This window comes from Geotrypetes seraphini, chromosome 3 (genome assembly GCF_902459505.1).
Source record: "Geotrypetes seraphini chromosome 3, aGeoSer1.1, whole genome shotgun sequence".
Lineage (NCBI taxonomy): Eukaryota > Metazoa > Chordata > Amphibia > Gymnophiona > Dermophiidae > Geotrypetes > Geotrypetes seraphini.
In genome coordinates, this window is record NC_047086.1 from 290,851,569 (window position 1) to 290,873,622 (window position 22,054).

Genomic DNA, 22,054 nt, shown 5'->3' on the forward strand with positions numbered 1-22,054 from the left:
AGGAACGTTCATTTACAGCAGTTAATGTGCGTTAATGTACAGTGCTGCATGCATCTGGTAGCTCTATAGAGATAATAAATAGTAGAATCAGTAGTAATGCCATACTTAAAATTGCACTTCTGTGCGGGGCTTGGAGGAGGTATTTGAGCAATGATCATAGGACTCCTTTTCGTGCAACATAAATCAACACCGGTTCAAACTGTAGCTGAGTTGGGTTTTTATTCCTTCGTATTGCGGCGGGGCCAAGCCCCGCCACGCATGCTCAAATCTAGTCCCCACAGAGTGCCAATGAGGTGTGCAGGTTTTCTTTTTGCACTTTCAAAACCAAAAAATTTATTTGCCTTGATATTTCTTTATACAGGGAAACTAGCAGCAAAATCCCCTTTGATACTTCCAACACAGTCCAAGCTTCAAAAATACAGCAGACTTTTCAAATATCTCCAATAATTGAAGCCACTTCACTGATTAAGGGCTCCTATTACAAAACTGCAGTAGAGGTTGCTACTAGAGAATGACACGGGGACAAATTTTTCCCTGTCCCCGCGGGAACTCATTTTCCCATCTCATCCCCGCAAGTTCTTTTCTTGTCCCCGCCCCATTCCTGTAAGCTCTGTCCTCATCTGCACAAGCGTCAAACTCTTTAAAATCATAAGTAGCAACATTCTAGAGCTCCGATTGTGATGTCATAATACCTCATTCCACCAATGCCTAAGCTCTGTCCATCTTCTGCACAAGCCTCAAACGCCTTAAAATCATAATGTTCGAGACCTGTGCGGTTTAGGCAGAGCTTACAGGAATGGGGCAGGGACAAGGACAGCGACAAAACTCACGGGGATGGGTTGGGAGTTCCTGCGGGGATGGGGAAAAATTATCCCCATGTCATTCTCTAGTTTCTACTGCAAGGTAAATGCTGATACTCAAAGGAATTCTATGAGCGTCGGAGCATTTACTTCATCAGCCTGTGGTAAAAAACCTCAACCTCAGCTTTGTAAAAATTGGCGTAAATTAGGTACCTAACATTAGGCACCTATTTACTTTTTTGCCTAACTTAAAGCACCTAATAGAATTTGCCTATTATTGCACATTAAAAGAGCTTACCACGAGATGTGCAATGGAACCCCACAGTAAATTTGCCTTTTTGCACGTGTCCACCACAAGCTAAATATATATATATTTTAATTTCCTCTAAGGAGGACATGTTAGGGAGTGGAGAGTAGGTGCGACAGTGCTAATCAGCAAGTGAGGCATTGCCAAGCGCTAATTAATTGGTATCTTTAAATGATTATGGTGCTTTGGCGTAGAGATTTGTGCATATAGATTTTTATTTATTTCAAACATTTATATCCAGCACATCCAAAGAACTATGTGGGTTACATAAAAACATTCATAAAAGTTACATAAATAGGACAACAAACACATTCCCTATTTTTCATCTTACAGAATCTCAAGCGAGTCAACACAAAGGTTTCTGCGGGTGACACAACAGTTGCCTATCTCTGTGGCTCTCTGGAAATTAATTAGAAAATGGTTTTCCGCTTGCATGTATCGCCTGTATTAGCCCAGAGAGCTCACTTTCGGCAAACCTCTGCTTGCCCCAAGTGGAATGATTAAGGAAATGGGCAGTGCTCCTGGGAGATAACAGTAAAAAGGCCCCAGGTGTTCCGCATTGGGGCAGCAGATGTTGACATGTCAAGTACGCAGCATCCCAGACTTCAAGAACAAATGGGATACCCATGTGGGATCCCTACGGGGTCAGGCCAAGGGATAGGGTCACTAGGACTTGAATAAGCCGGTCAGTAGAGTGACAGTATAATTACAATTATACTTAAGGGGTCAGAAGACTCAAGAGGGTGGGTAAATAGTGTGGGCAGACTTGATGGGCTATATGGCCCTTATCTGCCGTCATCTTTCTATGTTTCTATGTTTCTAAGTAAAGTATAGCCTTACTGAGTCAGACCATAAGAACATAAGCAATGCCTCCGCTGGGTCAGACCCGAGGTCCATCGTGCCCAGCAGTCCGCGCATGCGGCGGCCCAACAGGTCCAGGACCTGTGCAGTAATCCTCTATCTATACCCCTCTATCCCCTTTTCCAGCAGGAAATTGTCCAATTCTTTCTTAAACCCCAGTACCGTGCTCTGCCTTATTACGTCCTCTGGAAGCGCATTCCAGGTGTCCACCACACGTTGGGTAAAGAAGAACTTCCTGGCATTTGTTTTGAATCTGTCCCCTTTCAACTTTTCCGAATGCCCTCTTGTTCTTTTATTCTTTGAAAGTTTGAAGAATCTGTCCTTCTCTACTCTCTCTATGCCCTTCATGATCTTGTAAGTTTCTATCATATCCCCTCTAAGTCTCCTCTTCTCCAGGGAAAAGAGACCCAGTGATCCATCTAGCCCAGTGGCCCGTCAGTACACACTCCTGGGTGTTCGCCTACTCTCAAAAGAGGTGGTATGCCATGTTGGCTAACAAGACCATGCCCATCATGAACATTGGGTACCCTGGCAAGGTGGGACTTCTACTGGACTATGAGGCTGGAAAACTGAGCCTGGTGGATGCAGAGAAGAACTCCCTGGCCCTGATCCACACTGTTGCTGCCCAGTTTCGTGGCCCTGTGGTGCCTGCTTTTGGCTTCTGGGATGACAAGTTGTTGGCACACTCTGGACTTGCTGCGCCTGAGTTTCTGTAGATTTTTAATAGCTTGGAGTCCAATGCTATTTTTGGTCACATGTTTTATGCTTGTCCTTTAATTAATCAATTTTGAAAAATACATTCCAATTTGAGTGTAGTTCTTAAATATTATTATGGGGACGGGTGATAATCTTTTTGTCATAGATTATAATTGTAATTGTATTTAAGTGCTTTTATAGAATTATATGATTGTATTTAATTTGCACTTACTTACAGCTTTAAAATGAATAAAGAAATTTAAAAAAATAATAATCAATTTTGGCAATCCGTTTTTCCCAGGTCTCTATCAATTGTGCTGCCACTGTTTGGCCAATTTTTGACTAGAGGACACAAGCCAGGAGGCTTGTTAGGGTTTTTTAAGACAGCATTTCTGCTGGGTAAAAAGGTGATACTGGTTCATTGGTTAGATAGAAACCAATGAACCAGTATCACCTTTTTACCAAGCAGAAAGGCTCGCTTTAAAAACTCTAACAAGCCTCGGCTTTCGTCCTCAAGTCAAACGTTGGCCAAACAGTAGCTGAGGGGTAATACTGGAGGGCAGCCATGGCTTTTGCAGTTTTAAAAGTACACTATTACAGATCTGGACTCTATACCAGGGAAGCAACTGCAGTTGATCTTGGAACCTTTTTGGAATTCATTAGCCTGTGTAGCACGTAATAGATTTTTAGATTTATAATAATTTAGTCTTGTGGTGGTGTTGTCCCTTCCTATGTCTCATTCACTGTAAAGGGGGAAATAGGAGGGTGGGGAGGAGGGGGAGGTAGGGGAAGTTTGTAATAAGAGACTGAAATTATATTTGTATGAAGACTATGTTTTGTATTGCACAGTAAACTCCAATTAAAATATTTAAAATAAAATCAAAAATTAGCACGAGGGCCCTACCGCCTGCAAAATAGGTGGTGGTAGGGGCTCAAACCAGAGAAAATATTTCTTCACCAGAGAATGTGGTGAAAGCAATTAGTTTATCAGGGTTTAAAAAAGATTTGGATAATTTCCTAAATGAAAATTCCTTCAGCCATTATTAAGATGGACTTGGGAAAATCCATTTAGAATAAGCAGCATAAAATCTGTTTTATTCTTTTGGGATCTTGCCAGGTACATTAAAACATAGTTAAGAAAAAGAAAATATGTACTTACACAGGGGGTTAACACAAACTCTTTTAAGGGGAGACCACAGGAGACAGGGGAGAAACTGCAAAGGTTACATCATTTCAAAAAATAAAAAAATGGATGGGGGCAGGGAAAAACAAAGTTAGGTACAGATATGCATAAGGTTAGTTGATGTCATAATCTTAATCTATACGATGAAAGCATCTCTAAAGAGAAAGGTTTATAGGTCAGATTTGAATTTAGTGGTATTTGATTCTAATGTTTAATGGGAGAGAGTTCCACAGCATGGGAGCTATAACTGAGAAAATTGTCTTGCAGGTTGAATCATAAAATATCTGGCAAACAGAAGGAATTGATAATAACTGTTGCTGTGTTGACCATAACAATCTGGAAGATGTATATGGGATAAGGAATCTATCAAGAAAGGCTGGAGATTGAGCTGTTTGTACTTTAAAGGTTAAGAACAGGATTATAAATGTAATTTGATGAGAGATGGGCAGCCAGTGTGCCTTCTTTAAGAGAGGGGTGACGTGATCATATTTTTTGCTCCATAAATGATTTTAACAGCCATGTTCTGTATTATTTGAAGTCTTCTAATTTCCTTCTGAGTCACTCCCTGGTAGAGTGAATTACAATAATCTAAATCTGAAATGACCAAGGAAGGGATGAGGATATTTAGTGATTTGGGGTACACGAGGGGAGAGAGAGAATAAATCATCCTAAGCTTACAGAAGCATTTTCTAACCACAGCACTAATTTGTTTCTGAAAGCACAATTTATCATCTAGAATCACCCCCAGCAGCTTAAGTGTAGTGTCTAATTGAATTTGAGTCTAATGCAAACTGTAGCTATTAAGGATTCATTGGCATTAGCTGGAAATAGAAGTGCCTCGGTTTTACCGACATTGAGTGATAACAGGTTCTCACTGAGCCAGTCACTAAGTAAACTGAGCTTTCGGTGGGATTTGAAGTGGTTCTCGGCCTGCTACTGTAACCATAGGCTACTCCTCTGCTTACACATTTACATGATACTAATTAACAAAAGAAGCCTTAATCCTTCTTTATTTTAAGTGAGGTGGGGAATAAGCAGGGGGAATTCAGTCAATCCTCCAGTTAAGGGTTGACCAAAACAAGGGAGTAGCTTTAAATCCAGACGTTGATATAAGGGGAACATCCATGTGCATTCCCTTTCTGAAATGTAGAATACGCATATACATTTTAGTTCCGCCCAAGCCCCTCCAAACCATGACTCCTCTCCAAACCATGACTGAACCATGACTCCTTGCAATCTACAGTTATTACAGGTATGTGTAAAAGCTAGCTTTCTAAAATTGGATTTTATATGTGTCAAATAGTTTTTCAAATAAGGGACAGTAAGTAACAATATTCACTTTCACAGCAGCATTAGTGGATCTAATCATATTGCCAGAGGATGTGATAATAGCGATTAACATTAGTTAGTTAGGTGCCATCGACTCGTGCTCAAGTCCTTGCAACTTGATGAATTACAGATCAAAAAAGAGATTGGTTTTGTGTTAGTCCAGTAAGGTTCTCCAGTGTCATCCCCACGGTTGTTTTCAACATGTCCAGCCATCTGATTGCAGATCGCCCTCTTCGCCTAGTTCCTTCGATATTCCCAAACATAATGTATTTTCCAATGATCTTTTCTCTTCTGACAGTGTGACCAAAATAAGACAGTTGGGCTTCGAGTGACTTAGCCGGTTTGATCTGTTCCAGAATTGATTTGTTAGTTTTTCTGGCAGTCCATGGCACACATAAAATCCTTCTCCAGCACCAAAGCTCAAATGAGTCAATCTTCTTTCAGTCTTGTTTCCTCAGTGTTCAACTTTCACATCCATAATTGACCACTGAGAAAATGAGTGCATAGACAAGTCTGATCTTCATTTGGAGTGTTATTTCCTTGACTTTGAATACTTAACAAGTTAATGTAAATGAGTTTAAAAAAAGGTTTGGACAAGTTCCTGGAGGAAAAGTCCATAGTCTGCTATTGAGACAGACTTGGGGGAAGACACTGCTTGTCCTGGGATTGGTAGCATGAAATGTTGCTACTATTCGGGTTTTTGTCAGGTACTTATGACATGGATTAGCCACTGTGGAAACAGGATCCTGAGTTAGACGGACCATTGGTCTGACCCAGTATGGCTATTCTTATGTACTTGTACAGCTCAGCAAGACAAAATGTACTGTTAGTAATTTTGAAACTAATATGTCACCTCTTCAAAGGTACTGCTTCTCTTCTTTGGCTTCCACAAGCCAAACCGCTGGGTACTCTTCCAAGACTATATGCCTCCGCAAGCATAACAGACATCTGACAGGGCAGTGTGTAAGGAATCTTATGTTGTTCTACAGGAAAGAGATTATTGAGGTAAGAACCTAATCCTTCCTTTCTGTGCAAACAGCATACGATTCCTTATGGATGGGATGTACCAGAGCAGTCTCATGAGTCTGGGACTGGACAGATGAACCTGGGATCAGCACAGAGGATCTGAAGTCTCAGTCCATTTGTGCCACTACATCCACTCTATAAAATTTTGTATAGGTATGGAGAGTAGACCATGTGACATCCCTACAAACTTCATTGGGCAGCACTGCCCTGGATTCTGTCAAGGAAGATGCTATGCCTCTGGTAGAGTGAACTTTCACAGCAAATGGCAGCTGCTTTCCATGGTCAATGCACAGTACGCCGAGGAAATAGCCATGTGGATCCATCAAGAAATAAAAGTTTTAGAAGCTAGCACTGGTCAAGACAAATAGGTGATCCAACAGGTGGAACTTATTTATTACCTCAAGAAAAAGAAGTCGTCTCCTGACATCCAACAACTTCAATACTTTGTCCTGTTTCTTCTCACCTGTGGGCTGAAAAGCGGGAAGCAGTATTTCCTGGTTGACATGAAATGCTGAAACTACCTTTGGTAGAAAAAAAGGTACAGTGCATAAAGACACCCCTGCTTCCGTGAATCTGAGAAAAGGCTCTCTGCAAGATAACTCTTGCAGTTCCAACACCCTCCTCGCCAAAGTGATCGCGACTAAGTAAACCATCTTCACGGTTAGATCCATGATAGACACTTTCAACAGAGGCTCATACAGTGCTTTAGCGAGGGCCCAAAACACAATGTTGAGATTCCACATAGGATGGCTGCTGCACTGAAGGGTGGAGCCTGAGAGTTCCCTTCAAGAATCTGGACACATCTGAATGAGAGGCTAAAAACCTTCTATCCACTCAAACTCTGTAACACGAAAGATCAACTGTCTGAACCTTGATAGGTCCTACCACCAGGTCCTTCTCTAGCTCTTCCTGCAGAAAAATCAGGACTTCTGAAATGGGAGCCCATAAGTGATCTAACTGCTTCGCCTTACTGAAAAAATTTCCATACTTTTGCATAAGCCACTACAGTCACTGGCTAATATATCGGTGCCTTCCTCTATGATGTCAAAGGATGCCTAGGCACACCGCAAGGTGTGATTCTATAAAGGACACCTAGCAATTGATTGACAACTGCACCAACCAGCACAATTTTGAGTACCATATATAGAATCTGGGAAATAATGTAAAGTGAGACTCCCACCCAGATTCCTCCTACCTGTTAAATAAATGCTATATAAGATACTTGTATATCCATATTTATAGAATAGTGTTTACACACTTATGTGCACGAATACAAATATGCCATTATTCTAAACATTTAAGCATGTAATTGGTATGTAAGTGTTCTTGTTTTATAAAATTTATTCTCCATCACCTATGATGTCTTAAAGTAACAAACGTTTTTCATGAAAGATATGATGTTGGATATTTAACAATGCACTGAATTTGGTATCTATCCACCGAGTAATCATACCTACTCTAATAAATACATTTTTAACAAATAAAATATGCTGTGAGGTATCAGTTGGAAAGCCAGATTATCCAGTAATCATTTAAAAATATTAAACTGAAGAGTGTTATTAGTAGAATAATGAAGAGATGCTACAGAGTGTGACTCACAACACTCCCACTATCAAATGCTTCCATTTATTTTAGTTTTTGCACTCCAAGTGAAAAATAGCTGCGTTCGGAAAACACATGAGCATGCTAGCCCAAAGAGTCATGATGCTTACCACATTACGCCCACCATGATCTGTGACATGCCAGTATGCTACACCAACTTGCTGTGCAATTGGGTGCAAGCCAGCATATATTGAAAGAAAAAATGATAAACACCCACCATCCTACTTCTTATTTAATCTCTCCAACTCCCAGCTAATATTTGTAATTGGAATGACAACCCCCTAGCATGTACTTACAAACTAATATAGAAGTATTTTCTGTCTTACTCACCTTTTTATCTCCTTACATAAGAATGGTGGTCACTGAGAGAACTAAGGGTTAGATTCACAAAGCAAACCGATCGTGTACCGATGGGTTTGCGAACCCTTTGCAACCCGATTTCCCTCTGACCCGATTCACTAACCTGTGTAGCGATCCCATCCCAATCTGTGCATGCAAATGAGGGGAATCAGCATGCAAAGCAGGAAGGACATGATTCACTACCCTTTTTTCCTGACACACCAACTGACTGGCCGATCAAGAACAAGCGACTGGTGAGGACCAGTTGCTAGTGTAAAAAAAACTGCTCTGCCCCGATTCTTCTCTCTATCTGGCTCTCCTGCTCTCTCTGCCTCCCCCGACTCTCCTGCTGTCTGCCTGACCCAACTCTCTCTAGCTCCCCCGACTCTCCTGCTCTCTGCCTGCCCCATCTCTCTCTGCCTTCCCCGACTCTCCTGTTCTCAACCCTTCCCTGCAGTACGAGCCCGTTGTTTTAAAGAGGATCTGCACTGTGGGGAAGGGCGGCAGAGAGTAGGAGAATCAAAAATTGCCCACACCCTGGCCCAGCCTGATATCCCCCTATACCTAAAAGTTCGGAGCAGGAGGGGTGCTCAGTCCCTTCTGCTCCTCTGGACTCTGACACATCTGCCTGGGCCTTAGGCCCCACCCCGGTGCATCATGTGATGCATGGGGAGGGGCCTAAGGCACTGATTGGCTCAGGCACCTCGGGCTCCTCCCTCCTTAGAGCTTGAACACCCCTCCTGCTCCCAACTTTTAGGTACGGGGAGTGTCAGGTTGGGCTGTGCCAGGGGTGGGCTATGCCAGTGGCATGAGGGAGGCCTACAGAGCAGGAGGGACTAAGCACCCCTCCTGCTCCCAACTTTTAGGTATAGGGGTGTCGGGCCGGGGGTGGACCGTGCCGGTCAGGAGGGTGTGTGTGCCGGGCCAGACATGCCATGGGGGGAGTGTTCAGCACAGTGGTGCTTTGTCAGGTAGGGGGAGGTGCTTTTTTCATTTTTTTTATAGGCCTGATATTTTGAAGCCTATTAAAAAAAATAAAGACGACAGAAGCCCTGACAGCAGTGACAGGAGGCTGCTTCTCCTGTCACTACTGTCAGGGCTCTTTCTGACTCAATCCAATCCATGCAGTCGGTTGGGGCCATGCCTCTGATCACCCTCATTTGCATGAAGATGGTTGGTGAATCGGTCAGCTTGCCTCCAATTGCACACTGATCGGAAGGTTAGTGAATCTAGCCCTAAATGGGGCTAATGGTTTGATACTGCAGGTCGGTCTTTTTGAAGGACAAGTATGTGCAATATTTGCAGGACTCTGTCAAGGGATTCAATGTGAATGCTTCTGCTATGACCCGCAGTTATCCCGTGAGAGCTATATAAATTAAAATTCTTGTCTTTTTAATTTAATTCAGCACTTGCTATCTACTTATTATTCTAGTATGACAGACACTGACTACCTGAAGGTTCAGGAATAATCTATTCCTGCGAGAATTCTTGTAAAGACCCTCATTAGCATTTTTTGCTCCGCCTCCCATCTCTCTGGACTGTTCTCCAATTCCTCAGTTGTCTCTCTACAAGTGAGATGGTAGGAGCTTGTCTTTTCTGCTCTTGTTTATTTTTCTTTTAAATTCAGTTTTTGCTTACCATTTGTGAAGTTTTTTTCAGTGCTGCAGAGGATCCCTGTCTTGGGACATCTCTGTCTGCGGGAGTAGACTCTCAGGTCAGAGGTCTGCATCCAAGGAGCAGACTGCCTTGTAGTGCACCTACTTGAACAGGTTGCATTAACAGTCTGAGAGCTCAGGACCCTTGGGAGCAAGGTTCGCCTCAGGTTCTGTCCTCAGTGGGCTTGAACTCAGGCTAAGTGGCTCCGTGTCAGTTTTCCCAGGATCAGGCCAGACTGTTTTCCTTCCCTCGACTGCGAGTGCAAGGTTCTGGTGGGGGTTGAGGTCTCCAGCTGGTCATTGGGCCCAAGAGGTAGTCTGAAGACACAAGCAGTCCAGATTGTAGGTTTGTTTGAGGCAGAAGTTTTCCCTGTGTTATAAGCTATATGCAGCATTGCACAGTGAGTAACAGGCTGATAGCTTCATTACAGAATCAGGGGGGGGGGTGTCTTTAAACGTGGGATGTGGTTGGGTTCTGGAGTTAGAGCCAGGGTCCCCCACCTCTAAAATCCTAAAATCACTAGATTTTGGACCCCAGCTTAGCTCCCTCAGGCCATTTTTGGTACTAAACTCACTGCCACAGCGTCCATCTTGGATTTCCTGATTTGAAAATAAAGCCTCTATCTGCCTCACAACACCTCAGTTTTAATTAAAAACAGGTGTGATAGACTCCTCAGGCCAAGATACCTTGGATTCATGTCAGATTTGTGCTGGATGGCCGTCTGAGGATCGTCCATGTCCCTTGTGCCACCCGGAACATGAGGGGAGTGGGAGCCATTGGCTTAGCCTGCTCTGGTCCCTCAGGGAGTGTTGGTGCCTAGATGGTATGAAGGTCAGGAAAAGTCCAATTTTGAGCAGGGGAACAGTGCAAGTGCATCCATGATAAAACACAGCTGTGCCACTTCCACAAAACCACAGAAAGGAGCTCGGGAGTATCCACAAGGGACGTCTGGACATCCTAGACAGGGATTCCTCCCCTGAATTCATCAATATGATGTTTGAAGCTTACATGATTAACAAGGGCTACATAGAACCTTCTGGGATCACGGCCGTGCTGACATCAGGGGTCCTTCTCCCCCCAAGAGCACAATTACCCAGCCATAGGGCGGTTCAGTTGGTAGAGGACTGGGATAACGAGAGCTCTTGATCAATACCTTTACTTTCCCAGTCTGGATCCTCAGTAGCAGGAGATTCTGCTTATGTCTAGGGGGGGGCAGATCCCGATCTGGTGGAGACCCTTGATCTCAGAGAGGACCCAACACTGTGCAGTTCAAGCCCTCAGCACTTTTGAAAGTAATCACAGAATCCCTCCAAGAATGAAAGATAGAGACTCTGCAATCCTCAGCCACACAGTACTCGCTTATGAGCAGCAGAAAAGCACAGACCACGTTTCCCCTTTCATCAAGATATTACAAAAATGTTAATGGACCATTAGGAGGTCTCGGAGGGGCCCCTTCAGGTGGCGAAAGCTATGGCAAAGCTCTATCTGATGGATGCTGCATTTAACCAGCTCTTTGTTCCACTGAAAGTAGACTCCACTGTGGTACAGCTTACCAAGCCTGCCTTCCTTCTCAGTGAAGGAAGTGTGGTATTAAAGGATGCCCAGTACCACAGACAGGACTTTGGTCTTAAGAAGCTATTTGAAGCCGCAGCCTCAGGTTTAAAAGTAGCTGCAGTGGCATCTTTTATCACCTGTGCTTGCCATTCCAAATTACGCCATGATCTGGAGATGATGGCTGGGAGGGTTCACTCTCTGTATGATCTTTTCAGTCATGAGCAAAATGTCTGCTTATTCCATTTCTGGCTGCAGGATGCTATGGATCAGACAATAAATGGGGGACTCCTCCTCCAAGGCAATCTTGAGTAAATTACCATTTAAAGGACAATTACTCTTTGGGAAAGATCTGGACAATCTTATGCCAGTGTGTAGGATTGCAAGCCGAAGTCCTTACCAATAGCAGACCTCAAACCCCTAGGGGGTCAGGTCAAAGTAATTTTCGGGCCTTTTGGCAGTTCTTGAGAGGGTCTTCAGGCCAGAGATAATTTCAAAGCTCAAGACAAAGATTTGGAGGAGCCTGGTGCCCCCAATCTTCAGGGTCACCCTCCACAGCCACTCCCAAGAAGCAATTATGGCACCAAGCCAAGAGCAGGGCCTCAACATAAGAACATAAGCAATGCCTCTGCTGGGTCAGACCTGAGGTCCATCCTGCCCAGCAGTCCGCTCACGCGGCGGCCCAACAGGTCCAGGACCTGAGCAGTAATCCTCTATTTATACCCTTCTATTCCCTTTTCCAGCAGAAAAATGTCCAATCCTCTCTTAAATCCCAGTACTGTATTCTGCCCTATAACGTCCTCTGGAAGCGCATTCCAAGTGTCCACCACACGTTGGGTAAAGAAGAACTTCCTGGCATTTGTATTGAATCTGTCCCCTTTCAACTTTTCCGAATGGCCTCTTGTTCTTTTATTTTTTGAAAGTTTGAAGAATCTGTCCCTCTCTACTCTCTCTATGCCCCTCATGATCTTATAAGTCTCTATCATATCCCCTCTAAGTCTCCTCTTCTCCAGGGAAAAGAGACCCAGTTTCTCCAATCTCTCAGCGTATGAAAGGTTTTCCATCCCTTTTATCAGACGTGTCGCTCTTCTCTGAACTCTCTCGAGTAACGCCATATCCTTCTTAAGGTATAGTGACCAAAACTGGACACAGTATTCCAGGTGTGGGCGCACCATCGCCCGATACAGCGGCAGGATAACTTATTACGTCCTGGCTGTAATACCCTTCTTGATTATACCTAGCATTCTATTCGCTCTCTTAGCGGCCGCTGCACACTGTGCAGTCGGCTTCATTGACCTGTCCACCATTACCCCCAAGTCCCTCTCTTGGGTACTCTCATTCAATGACATCTCTCCCATCGTATAGTTGTACCTCGGGTTTCTGCTTCCCACATGCAATACTTTACATTTCTCAACGTTGAACTTCATTTGCCATTTTGTCGCCCATTCTCCTAGTTTGTTCAAGTCCCTTTGCAATTCCTCACAGTCCTCTTTAGTCCGAGCTTCCCTAAATAGTTTGGTGTCATCTGCAAATTTTATTATCTCACACTTCGTCCCTGTTTCTAGATCATTTATGAATATATTAAATAACAGCGGCCCGAGCACCGAGCCCTGCGGAACACCACTCGTGACCCTCCTCCAGTCAGAGTAGTGTCCCTTCAACCCTACCCTTTGTTTCCTACCTGCCAACCAGTTTCTGATCCATCTATGTACGTCTCCGTCCACCCCATGGTTCTTCAGTTTCCGGAGTAATCGTTCATGGGGCACCTTGTCAAAGGCTTTTTGGAAATCAAGGTATATGATGTCTATGGGGTCACCTCTGTCCATCTGTTTGTTAATTCCTTCGAAGAATTGTAGTAAGTTGGTTAGCCACGATCTCCCCCTGCAGAAACCATGTTGGCTGGTTATAAGAAGTTTGTTTCTTTCCAAGTGATCATCGATGCTTTCTTTTATCAGTGCTTCCGCCATTTTTCCGGGAACCGAGGTCAGACTCACTGGTCTGTAGTTTCCCGGGTCACCTCTTGATCCCTTTTTAAAGATGGGCGTGATGTTGGCCGTCTTCCAATCCTCCGGGATCACGCCTGTTTTCAGGGATAGATTGCATATTTGCTGCAGTAGTTCTGCTATCTCCTCCTTTAGTTCCTTCAGAACCCTTGGATGGATTCCGTCCGGACCTGGAGATTTGTCTATTTTTAGTTTATATATCTGCCTGCGCACATCTTCAAGGCTCACTTCCATGAATGTTAATTTTTCTGCTTGATTTCCATTGAAGAATTGCTCAGGTTCCGGTATGTTGGTTGTGTCTTCGTTTGTAAATACAGACGAAAAGAACATGTTCAGTCTTTCCGCGACTTCTTTCTCCTCCTTCACTACTCCCTTCCTGACTCCATCATTCAGCGGTCCCACCTCCTCCCTAGCTGGCTGTTTCCCTTTAACATATCTGAAGAACGGTTTGAAATTACGAGTCTCCCTGGCTAACTTCTCTTCATACTCTCTTTTAGCTTTTCGAACCACACGGTGACATTCTTTTTGATACTTCCTGTGCTCTATCCAGTTTCCTTCAGTTTTATCCTTTTTCCATCTCCTGAATGAATTTTTCTTATTACTTATTGCTTCCTTCACTATTTTAGTCATCCATATCGGGTCCTTTATTCGACACTTTTTGCTCCCCTTTCTGAATCTGGGGATGTAAAGATTTTGCGCCTCGCTCACCATGTCCTTGAAAAAAGACCAGGCCTGTTCTACCATCCTCCATTTCTTGGAAGTGTTCCTAAGTTTATTCCTTACCATTTTCCTCATTGCTTCATAGTTTCCTTTTCTGAAGTTGAAAGTTGTCGCCATGGTTCTCTTTCCTTTTGGTATTCCTGCTTCAACCTTGAATATGATCATGTTATGGTCACTGTTTCCCCAACGGTCCCACTACTTCCACTTCCTTTGCTGGTCCCATTAACCCATTTAGGATTAGATCCAAAGTGGCATTTCCTCTCGTCGGTTCTCTAACAAGCTGCTCCATGAAGCAATCTTGTGTAGCCTCCAGGAATTCTGTTTCCCTAGCGCAACACTGGGGAAGTTATCGGCTTGTTGGGAAGCATGGGCAGAAATCACTACAGACTGCTAGGTGCTTGATATCATATAGGAGTAGTACAAGGTTGAGTTCTTTCGTCCCCTCCCGGACCTCTTTCTGTACTCTCTTTCGGGAAAGCCAGAGAAAGCAGTCAGAGTCAAAGCCGAAGAGAGGCTCAGAAGACTGAGGCTCAGAAGATTGAAGGCTGATTCTAGACCTCAAGGTGGGCAATGCAGCCCTTAAGATACACATTTCTGGATGGAGATGGTGAGATCAGTTTGGAGATTGGTTTGGTGGCACCAGGAGAACTTCTCGCTTCCCTGGATTTGATGGAGGCCTATCTGGATATTCCCATTTTTCCGGAACTCAGGAAGTTTTTCCAGAGGGATGTGCTTCCAGAGGGAACTGCATGAATGTGCTTGCCTACAATCCAAATACAGTGCGTTTGGGCTCTTCAGCTTGGAAAAGAGATGGCTGAGGGGTGATATGATTGAAGTCTACAAAATCCTGAGTGTTGAGTGGAGTACAAGTGGATCGATTTTTTTTTTTTTTTTTACTCCATCAAAAATCACAAAGACTAAGGGGACACTCAATGAAGTAATAATTTTAAAACCAATAGGAGGAAATGTTTTTTCACTCAGAGAATAGTTAAGCTCTGGAACACATTGCCAGAGGTTGTGGTAAGAGCGGATAGCATAGCTGGTTTTAAGAAAGGTTTGGACAATTTCCTGGAGGTAAAGTCCATAGTCTGTTATTGAGAAAGACATGAGGAAAGCTACTGCTTGCCTTGGATCGGTAGCATGGAATGTTGCTACTCCTTGGGTTTTGGCCAGGTACTAAGGACCTGAATTGGCCACTGTGAGAGCGAGCTACTGGGCTTGATGGACCATTGGTCTTACTCAGAAAGGCTATTCTTAAGTTATTTCTTAAAAATATACAAATTTGAGATGAATTTGATCCTGAAAGTTTTGTTTAATATATAAAAGAGTAGTTCAATCAATTATATTATCTCGTCTTGATTACTGTAATGCTATTTACTTCAGCAGTACAAAAATTTGTCTTTATAGATTACAATTGATTCAGAATACTGCTGCGAAGCTGATCTTTGGAAAATGTAAATTTGACCATGTGACCCCTTTGCTTCAGAGTCTTCATTGGCTCCCAGTTTAGTTTAGAATTCAATTTAAATGCGCTGGTATTTCTTTTAAAATTCTACATGGTATCTTTAATCCTCTTATTCCTTTATTTTGGAACATTTACCGATTCTCCCTGGTGTCCGGTTTCCCCCTTGGCCTCCCCCCTCCCCCCCCGGGAAGGCCTTCATGTTCCCCCTGGCCTCCCTGCACCGTTTACCTCATAGCTGCTGTCTACAGCGAAGATCGCGGTTACAGCGTCTTTGTAAACTTGCTTTTGAGCTGTTTCCTCCGCCGCGATCCTGCCACTGACTTCAGAGGAGGGGCGGGACCGCAACAGAGGAAACAGCTGAAAGCAAGTTTACAAAGACACTGTAATCGCGACCTTCGCTGCAGAATGCAGCTATGAGGTAAACGGTGCGGGGAGGCCAGGGGGAACACGAAGGCCTTCCCAGGGGGGGGATGCGCAGTCCTTCAGGGGGGGGCAGTCCTTCGGGGGGGGGGGGACAGGCCTTCAAGGAAGGAACAGGCCTTCAAGGGGGAACAGGCCTTCAAGGGGGGTGCAGATCTTTAAGGGGGGAACAGGCCTTCAAAGGGGGGACAGGCCAGGGATGGTGGCATAGGCCTTCAAGGGGGACAGGCAGGCCTTCAGGGGGACAGGCCTTCAAGGGGGGGACAGACCTTCAGGGGTGGGGTGCAGGCCTTCAGGGGGAGGTGCACGCCTTCAGGGGGGACAGACCTTCAGGGGGGGGCCTGGTGTAGAAGTACATGGATGGAGGGAGAGAGGGGGGGTTCATAGAGACATGCATTTGCCGGACTTTGGGGGGGAAGAAATAATGGGTCTAAAAATAGAGGAGAGGGAGAGAGATGATGGACAATGGAATTTAGGGAGGGAAGGAACAGAAAGGGAGAGAAGTTGGACACAAGGGATAGTGTGGAGGGGGAATAGAGATGCTGGATAGGAGGGTAGTTAAGAAAAGGAGAGTTGGTGAACCCTGGGGTGGTAGGGAAGGAGGGAGAGATGCTAGATGAAAGGGTAGTTAAGAAAAAGGTGGATCTGTGGAGGGAGATGAAAAAAAGGAAAGATGCCAGACCTCCTGGGAAGGGAAGGGAAACGGAAGGGGAGGACAGAGATGGCAGATGGATGGTTAAAACGGAGAAAGAAGAAAGAAGGAGACCCTGGCAAGCAAGTTATCAGAAGACAACCAAAGCCTGGGACCAACAAGATTTGAATAATGACCAGACAACAAAAGGTAGAAAAACTAATTATATTTTCCATTTTCTGATTACAATATGCCAGATTTGAAACGTGTATCCTCCCAGAGCTGGTGTTAGACCACAAACGTGAGCTAGGATTTAAGAGAGAGAGGAAAAGTCTTTTTTGTTTGTTTATTTTGTTTACACCACAGCGCCAGTGTGGTTAGGAGAAGGCAAAGGGGGTGAAGAGGCTATAAAATAAACCCACCAGGATGTTTGAAAAAAACACCCAATTGGGCAGGAAAATCGAATCGAATCGAAAAACCAATTCAATAGGCTGAATCGAATCGAATCAAAATTTTTTTTCCTGAATCGGGCAGCACTAGAACATACTCTTCAGCTATGCACAATGGGGCTCATAATCAAAAGAGAAAAACGTCCAAAAACCGGCCTAAGTCGGCACTTGGACGAACATTTCTCAAAAACGTCCAAGCGCCGATAATAAAAACGGGTTTTGGACGTATTTAAAAACGACCTAGGCCTTCATAGTGCCGCTCAACGTCCAAAGCTAAACGGGGCGTTTCGGGAGGCGTGTCAAGGGCGGGAGTTGGGTGGGACATGGGCCGGCTTAGACTTAGTCATACAGCATGTATAACCTAAAGTTTAACAACAGAGCCTAGACGGAACTTTGACGTTGTGACTTAGACCATGTAAAACATGGTCTAAGTCACAAAAACCCACCTAAACTCACCAGATAAGCACTGCAAACACATAACACAGATCCTCACACACTACCCCATTGATCACCATCCCCCCAACCCCATAAAAATTGTATTCACAACTTTAAATTTCAGCCTCCAGACCAGGGGTGTCCAACCTTTTGGCTTCCCTAGGCCGCATTGGCTGAAAAAAATGTTTCTGGGGCCGCAGAAATGTGCAAACGCTGCAGCAAGACAGAAGAGGGAGCCGGCAAGACAGTAAACACTCGGGGGCAGCAGAGGAAAATACTGCATCGCCCTTGACCGGGGCCACACAAAATACTTCACAGGGCCGCATGCAGCCCTTGGGCCGCAGGTTAGACACCCCTGCTCCAGACGATTATCACCTGGCCGCCTGGCATAGGAAAGCTTAGACGATTTTCGAAAGTAAAAAAAAGTTGGATGTATCTTTCGAAAATGTGTCTTAGGCTCTTTTTAACTTTGGACGACTTGCCAGATGGACATAAACGGACTTAGACGTCCCTTTCGATTATACCCCTCCATCTTCATAAGCAGTGGGCACTGTTGACAACATTGCTCCCCCAACTAAATGAAAACAGTCAAAAATAAAACAAAAATTTGAATTAACGACAGAAGAAATTAAACAAAATGATAAATTTTTGGATTTTAGAGGTGATTTTAAACTCTAGGTGTATGTAGACCAAAAATTGAGTTTTTTAGAGGTGATTTTAAACTCTAGGTGTATGTAGACCAAAAATTGAGTTTTTTAGTTTGGCTTCTTTATTAATTCCCATTGAACATCCAATTATGTAAAATCTAGTACATACATGTTCAAAGCCTCCAGTAATGATGCTTTTTGGGAGAGGGTTATATTCCATAATAAAATGGCTACGCCAACTCTATCCTCCTCTTTAACGGAACTACGATAGCAGTTTCTAGCGTGGGGAGCCGCTCTGCTCCCGACGCTCATAGGAACTCAATGATCGTCGGGAGCAGCGCAGGCCATTCAGCACAGCTCCCCGCGCTCGAAACTGCTATTGTAGTTTTGTAAAAGGAGGCCTATGTGTCATTAGCCACATATGTGTTTTACTTCAAGCCTTTTGTAAAATATTCATTCTTGAATGCGCCTTGTCTAATCTAGGAGACCTGTTTTCTGAAAAATTTTAATTTTCTTCTTCTTCAAGAGCATGGTTAAATGTAGACTTTATTAATCTCATCTTCATTGCAGAAATTTTTTGTTCCAAAAGAACAGAAGAACACATCATTTCCAAAGATAAATCGTAACAAGTATATGGTGACCGACAGAGCAGCTTATATTGGTAAGTGTGCCCCAGTTTGGACATATACCGTATATACTCGAATATTAACCAATCTGAATATAAATCGAGGTAACCTATTTCCCTCCCAAAAAAGGAGGAAAAAAGGTTGACTTGAATATAAACTGAGATTAGAAATTTGGGTATTTGAGTGTGGTAAGTAATGCCATAAGTAATTACTAATTTTCCAGTTGGGATTGTTTTGAGTCCAAAAAAGCTGAAGGAGAGTCAACAAATATCTTCCTATTTGGGGCCATGACACCAACCAAAGTTTCTGAACTTCTGTCCCCACCAGAACACATGGCCTCAGTCACACATGCAGAAAACAGAAAAACCCTTTTCAAATACAATCCCACTAATTAAAAGTACTACTGTACACAAATGAAACTCTAATATGCCAGACTGCAAAAGAAATGCATTTCTTCCTGAACAGTTCACATTATAAAAACAGCTGGCTCCCTCTTTGCTCTTAAACTCTGTTTCCAAGACTCCTTATCATTTGCTGTTTCTTTCCTCTCCACATTTTGCACTACATATTCAGTTTTCTTCATTTTTCTGCCTCCATCTGAAATCTATCTTTCCAGTTCTTCCCCTCTCCTCCATCCATGTGTACCATTTCTTCCCTTTCTCTCCATGCATGTGCACCATCTCCTTCCTCTCCTCTCTGCCCCTCCCATTCAGCATCTTTCCCTTCTTTCTCTCTCACACCCCCCCACCCCCCAGTTCCACCAAATGTTCTTCCCACCCAGTTCAAAAGCTCCCCTCACTTCTCTTGCACTACCTGCGGCCTCAACTGTACCATTCCTTTGCTACGGTCCACCCAAGTAGAAACAGGAAGTTGCTTTGAAAGGGGATGGATCGCAGCAAAAGAACAGTACAGATGAGGCCCCGGCAGTGCTGGAGAATTGAAGAACAGTGGCTTAGGCACTTTGGTCCTTCACTACCCACTCCCCCCTGCCCCAGACCAACATCGCACTTATAGTTCTGGGACTTAGGAAGACGATGCCAACGCTCTGTGCTGATGAAGGGCCTTGAGCATCTGCACATGCTCAAGGCTCGCTGAACTCCCTTCAAGAATCCCAGATAGGGCAAAAACGGAAAGGAGAATAGGAGTTTTCAGTATACTGGGGGGATTCCCCCCAGCCCTCCCCCAATGGGAGCGTGAGGAATTCTAAGTGTAGTCGGAGGGGGGTTCCCCCCCCACACATCCCCTCAGAGCATAAAACGGAAGGCCTCAAAGCGGCAGAAACGGTGGCGCGCATTTGTCCTGTGCTCAAATATCGGCATGGGATTGTCGGCGCGCCATTGTCCTCCACGCTTTTGACAGTGTACCCTTATTCAGATGGTATTAACTGTGCCACCTTTGTTCCATTGGAATTATTAGTACATATTAAAAGGACAACTCTATATATGAGCACCTGCATACCACTTGCTTGCATATATGTTCAGAATATCAACCCTTTTGCAGATGTGTACATTTAGGGCCATATTTTACAGTTCTCCCTCCATATCCGCGGTTTCCATATCTGTGGATTGGCTTATTCATGATTTTTCGGCTGCTGACTCCGCCCCCCCCCAAAAAAAAATTACATCATGATTAAAGTTCCTACCCAGAAACAGCACATTGTCTCCTCCACCAACCCAGTGCATCATCTCCTCCGCCAGCCGCTCTCGCCTCTCATAGCACAGAACTGAAGAAGACTGCGCAGGAAACACAAGTGCTGAGCGCTTTGAAAACGGACGTGTCCTTCAAGCAGGCCCCCGCCCTGCCCCCTCTCGTTGCGACATGGAGCGGAAGCAGAGCCTGCACGAAGCCCAACCAGTGAGATAGAGAGAGAGAGCTGCTGACATACTCGGTATCCGGCACACTCCCAGGTACTTTCAGCTCTAGTTATTTGCGGTTTCAGTTGCAAAAACGCTGGCTGTTACAAAAAAACAGCGAATAACATATAAAAAGTTATGCGTGGTTTTTTCATATTCGTGGCCATGGTCCGCCCACATCCCCCACGAATATGGAGGGAGAAGTGTATATATAACACCTAAAACATTGGCGTCAAACAGAATGGCGCTATAAAATGCCTCTGCAGTTATGCACATTTTATATGAAAACCAGGCCTAAATACCTGTGCCTATGTTGTGCGCTGAACAGTTGTGCACTGAACAGTTGTATTCTATAACAGTACGCCTAAATTTTAGTAATGCCCATGATCTGCCTGTGCTCCTCCCCTGGCTATGCCCCCTTTTTGAGATTCACACACTACAATTTACGCGCACAACTTTATAGAATATGCTTAGGAAGTTGAGCGGGTAGCTTCTAATTGTAAAGCAATTATACTTCTCCCTCCGTATTCGCCGTGATAGGGGATTAACAGAACTACAAATACAGAAAAAACGCAAATAACTTTTTCCTATGTTATTCGCTGTTTTCCATTAAAAACCATCGTGAATATGGTGAAACCACAAATAACCTCCTTCACCTAAAAGCCCTTGTTTTGGCCGTTTGAGAATTAGGCTTTTTTTAGGTTGATGATATGGTGTAAGTTTAGATGTAGTGGTGGTCTGGGCGTTTAAACAGCTGAACATAGAGGCAGGCCATTATAAAAAAAAACAAAAACCTCCTTTTGGAGTTTTTTTTTATAATTGACATTTTCCCTGCTTCTGCTTTCAACGTTTAGGGCCTTAGGCCATAAGGGGACTTGGATGTTTTTTTTTATTATGCCCCTCCACATATATCCTTTTGGCATAAGCCAGCATATAAAGAGTTACAATAGTCTTATCTGTTGAATCACTAATGAGTGCACAAGAATGTTAAGTGCTTCTGGGATCCAGCATCAAGATAAGCAGATAGACATCTCCTTGTGATAAGGCAGTGGCCAACTGATTTAATATTGCCTACTTAGGGAAGTCATTTTCTGCACGTAAAACAAATTTTAAATCAGTAATGGCCTCTTCAAAAATTGCACTAAGCATATACACATAAAGATTCAGCAAAAGGCCATTCAGCCCATCCTATCTGTCTATAGAAACCACACCTTCTAATTCCTCAAATATAGTCAGTGCTTCTCCCATGACTTCTTGAATTCCAATACTGTCTTGACTCTACCCTCTTTACCAGAAGGCTGTTCTGCCTATCCACCAGAATTTCTGTAAAGAATATTTAATTTAATGACTTTTGATTCTGCCCCTTTTACCTCTTCATCCTATGACCCTCTTCCTCCAGAGTCTTCTTTATTTTCCTGAAAAAAGCTTGACTCCCATGTGTGTGTACCTTGGAGG

At 44.0% G+C, this 22,054-nt stretch overlaps 1 protein-coding gene across 3 annotated transcripts in view; it reads left to right on the forward strand.

The window, feature by feature from the left end:
• Nucleotides 1–22,054, forward strand: part of PLD5 (phospholipase D family member 5) — a 441,162-nt gene that overhangs the window by 415,578 nt on the left and 3,530 nt on the right. For all 3 annotated transcript variants that reach the window (XM_033939664.1, XM_033939665.1, XM_033939666.1), the window contains one exon: nucleotides 18,691–18,781. In XM_033939664.1, coding sequence (XP_033795555.1) covers nucleotides 18,691–18,781 — 91 coding nt within the window. The remainder of the gene's footprint in view (nucleotides 1–18,690; nucleotides 18,782–22,054) is intronic.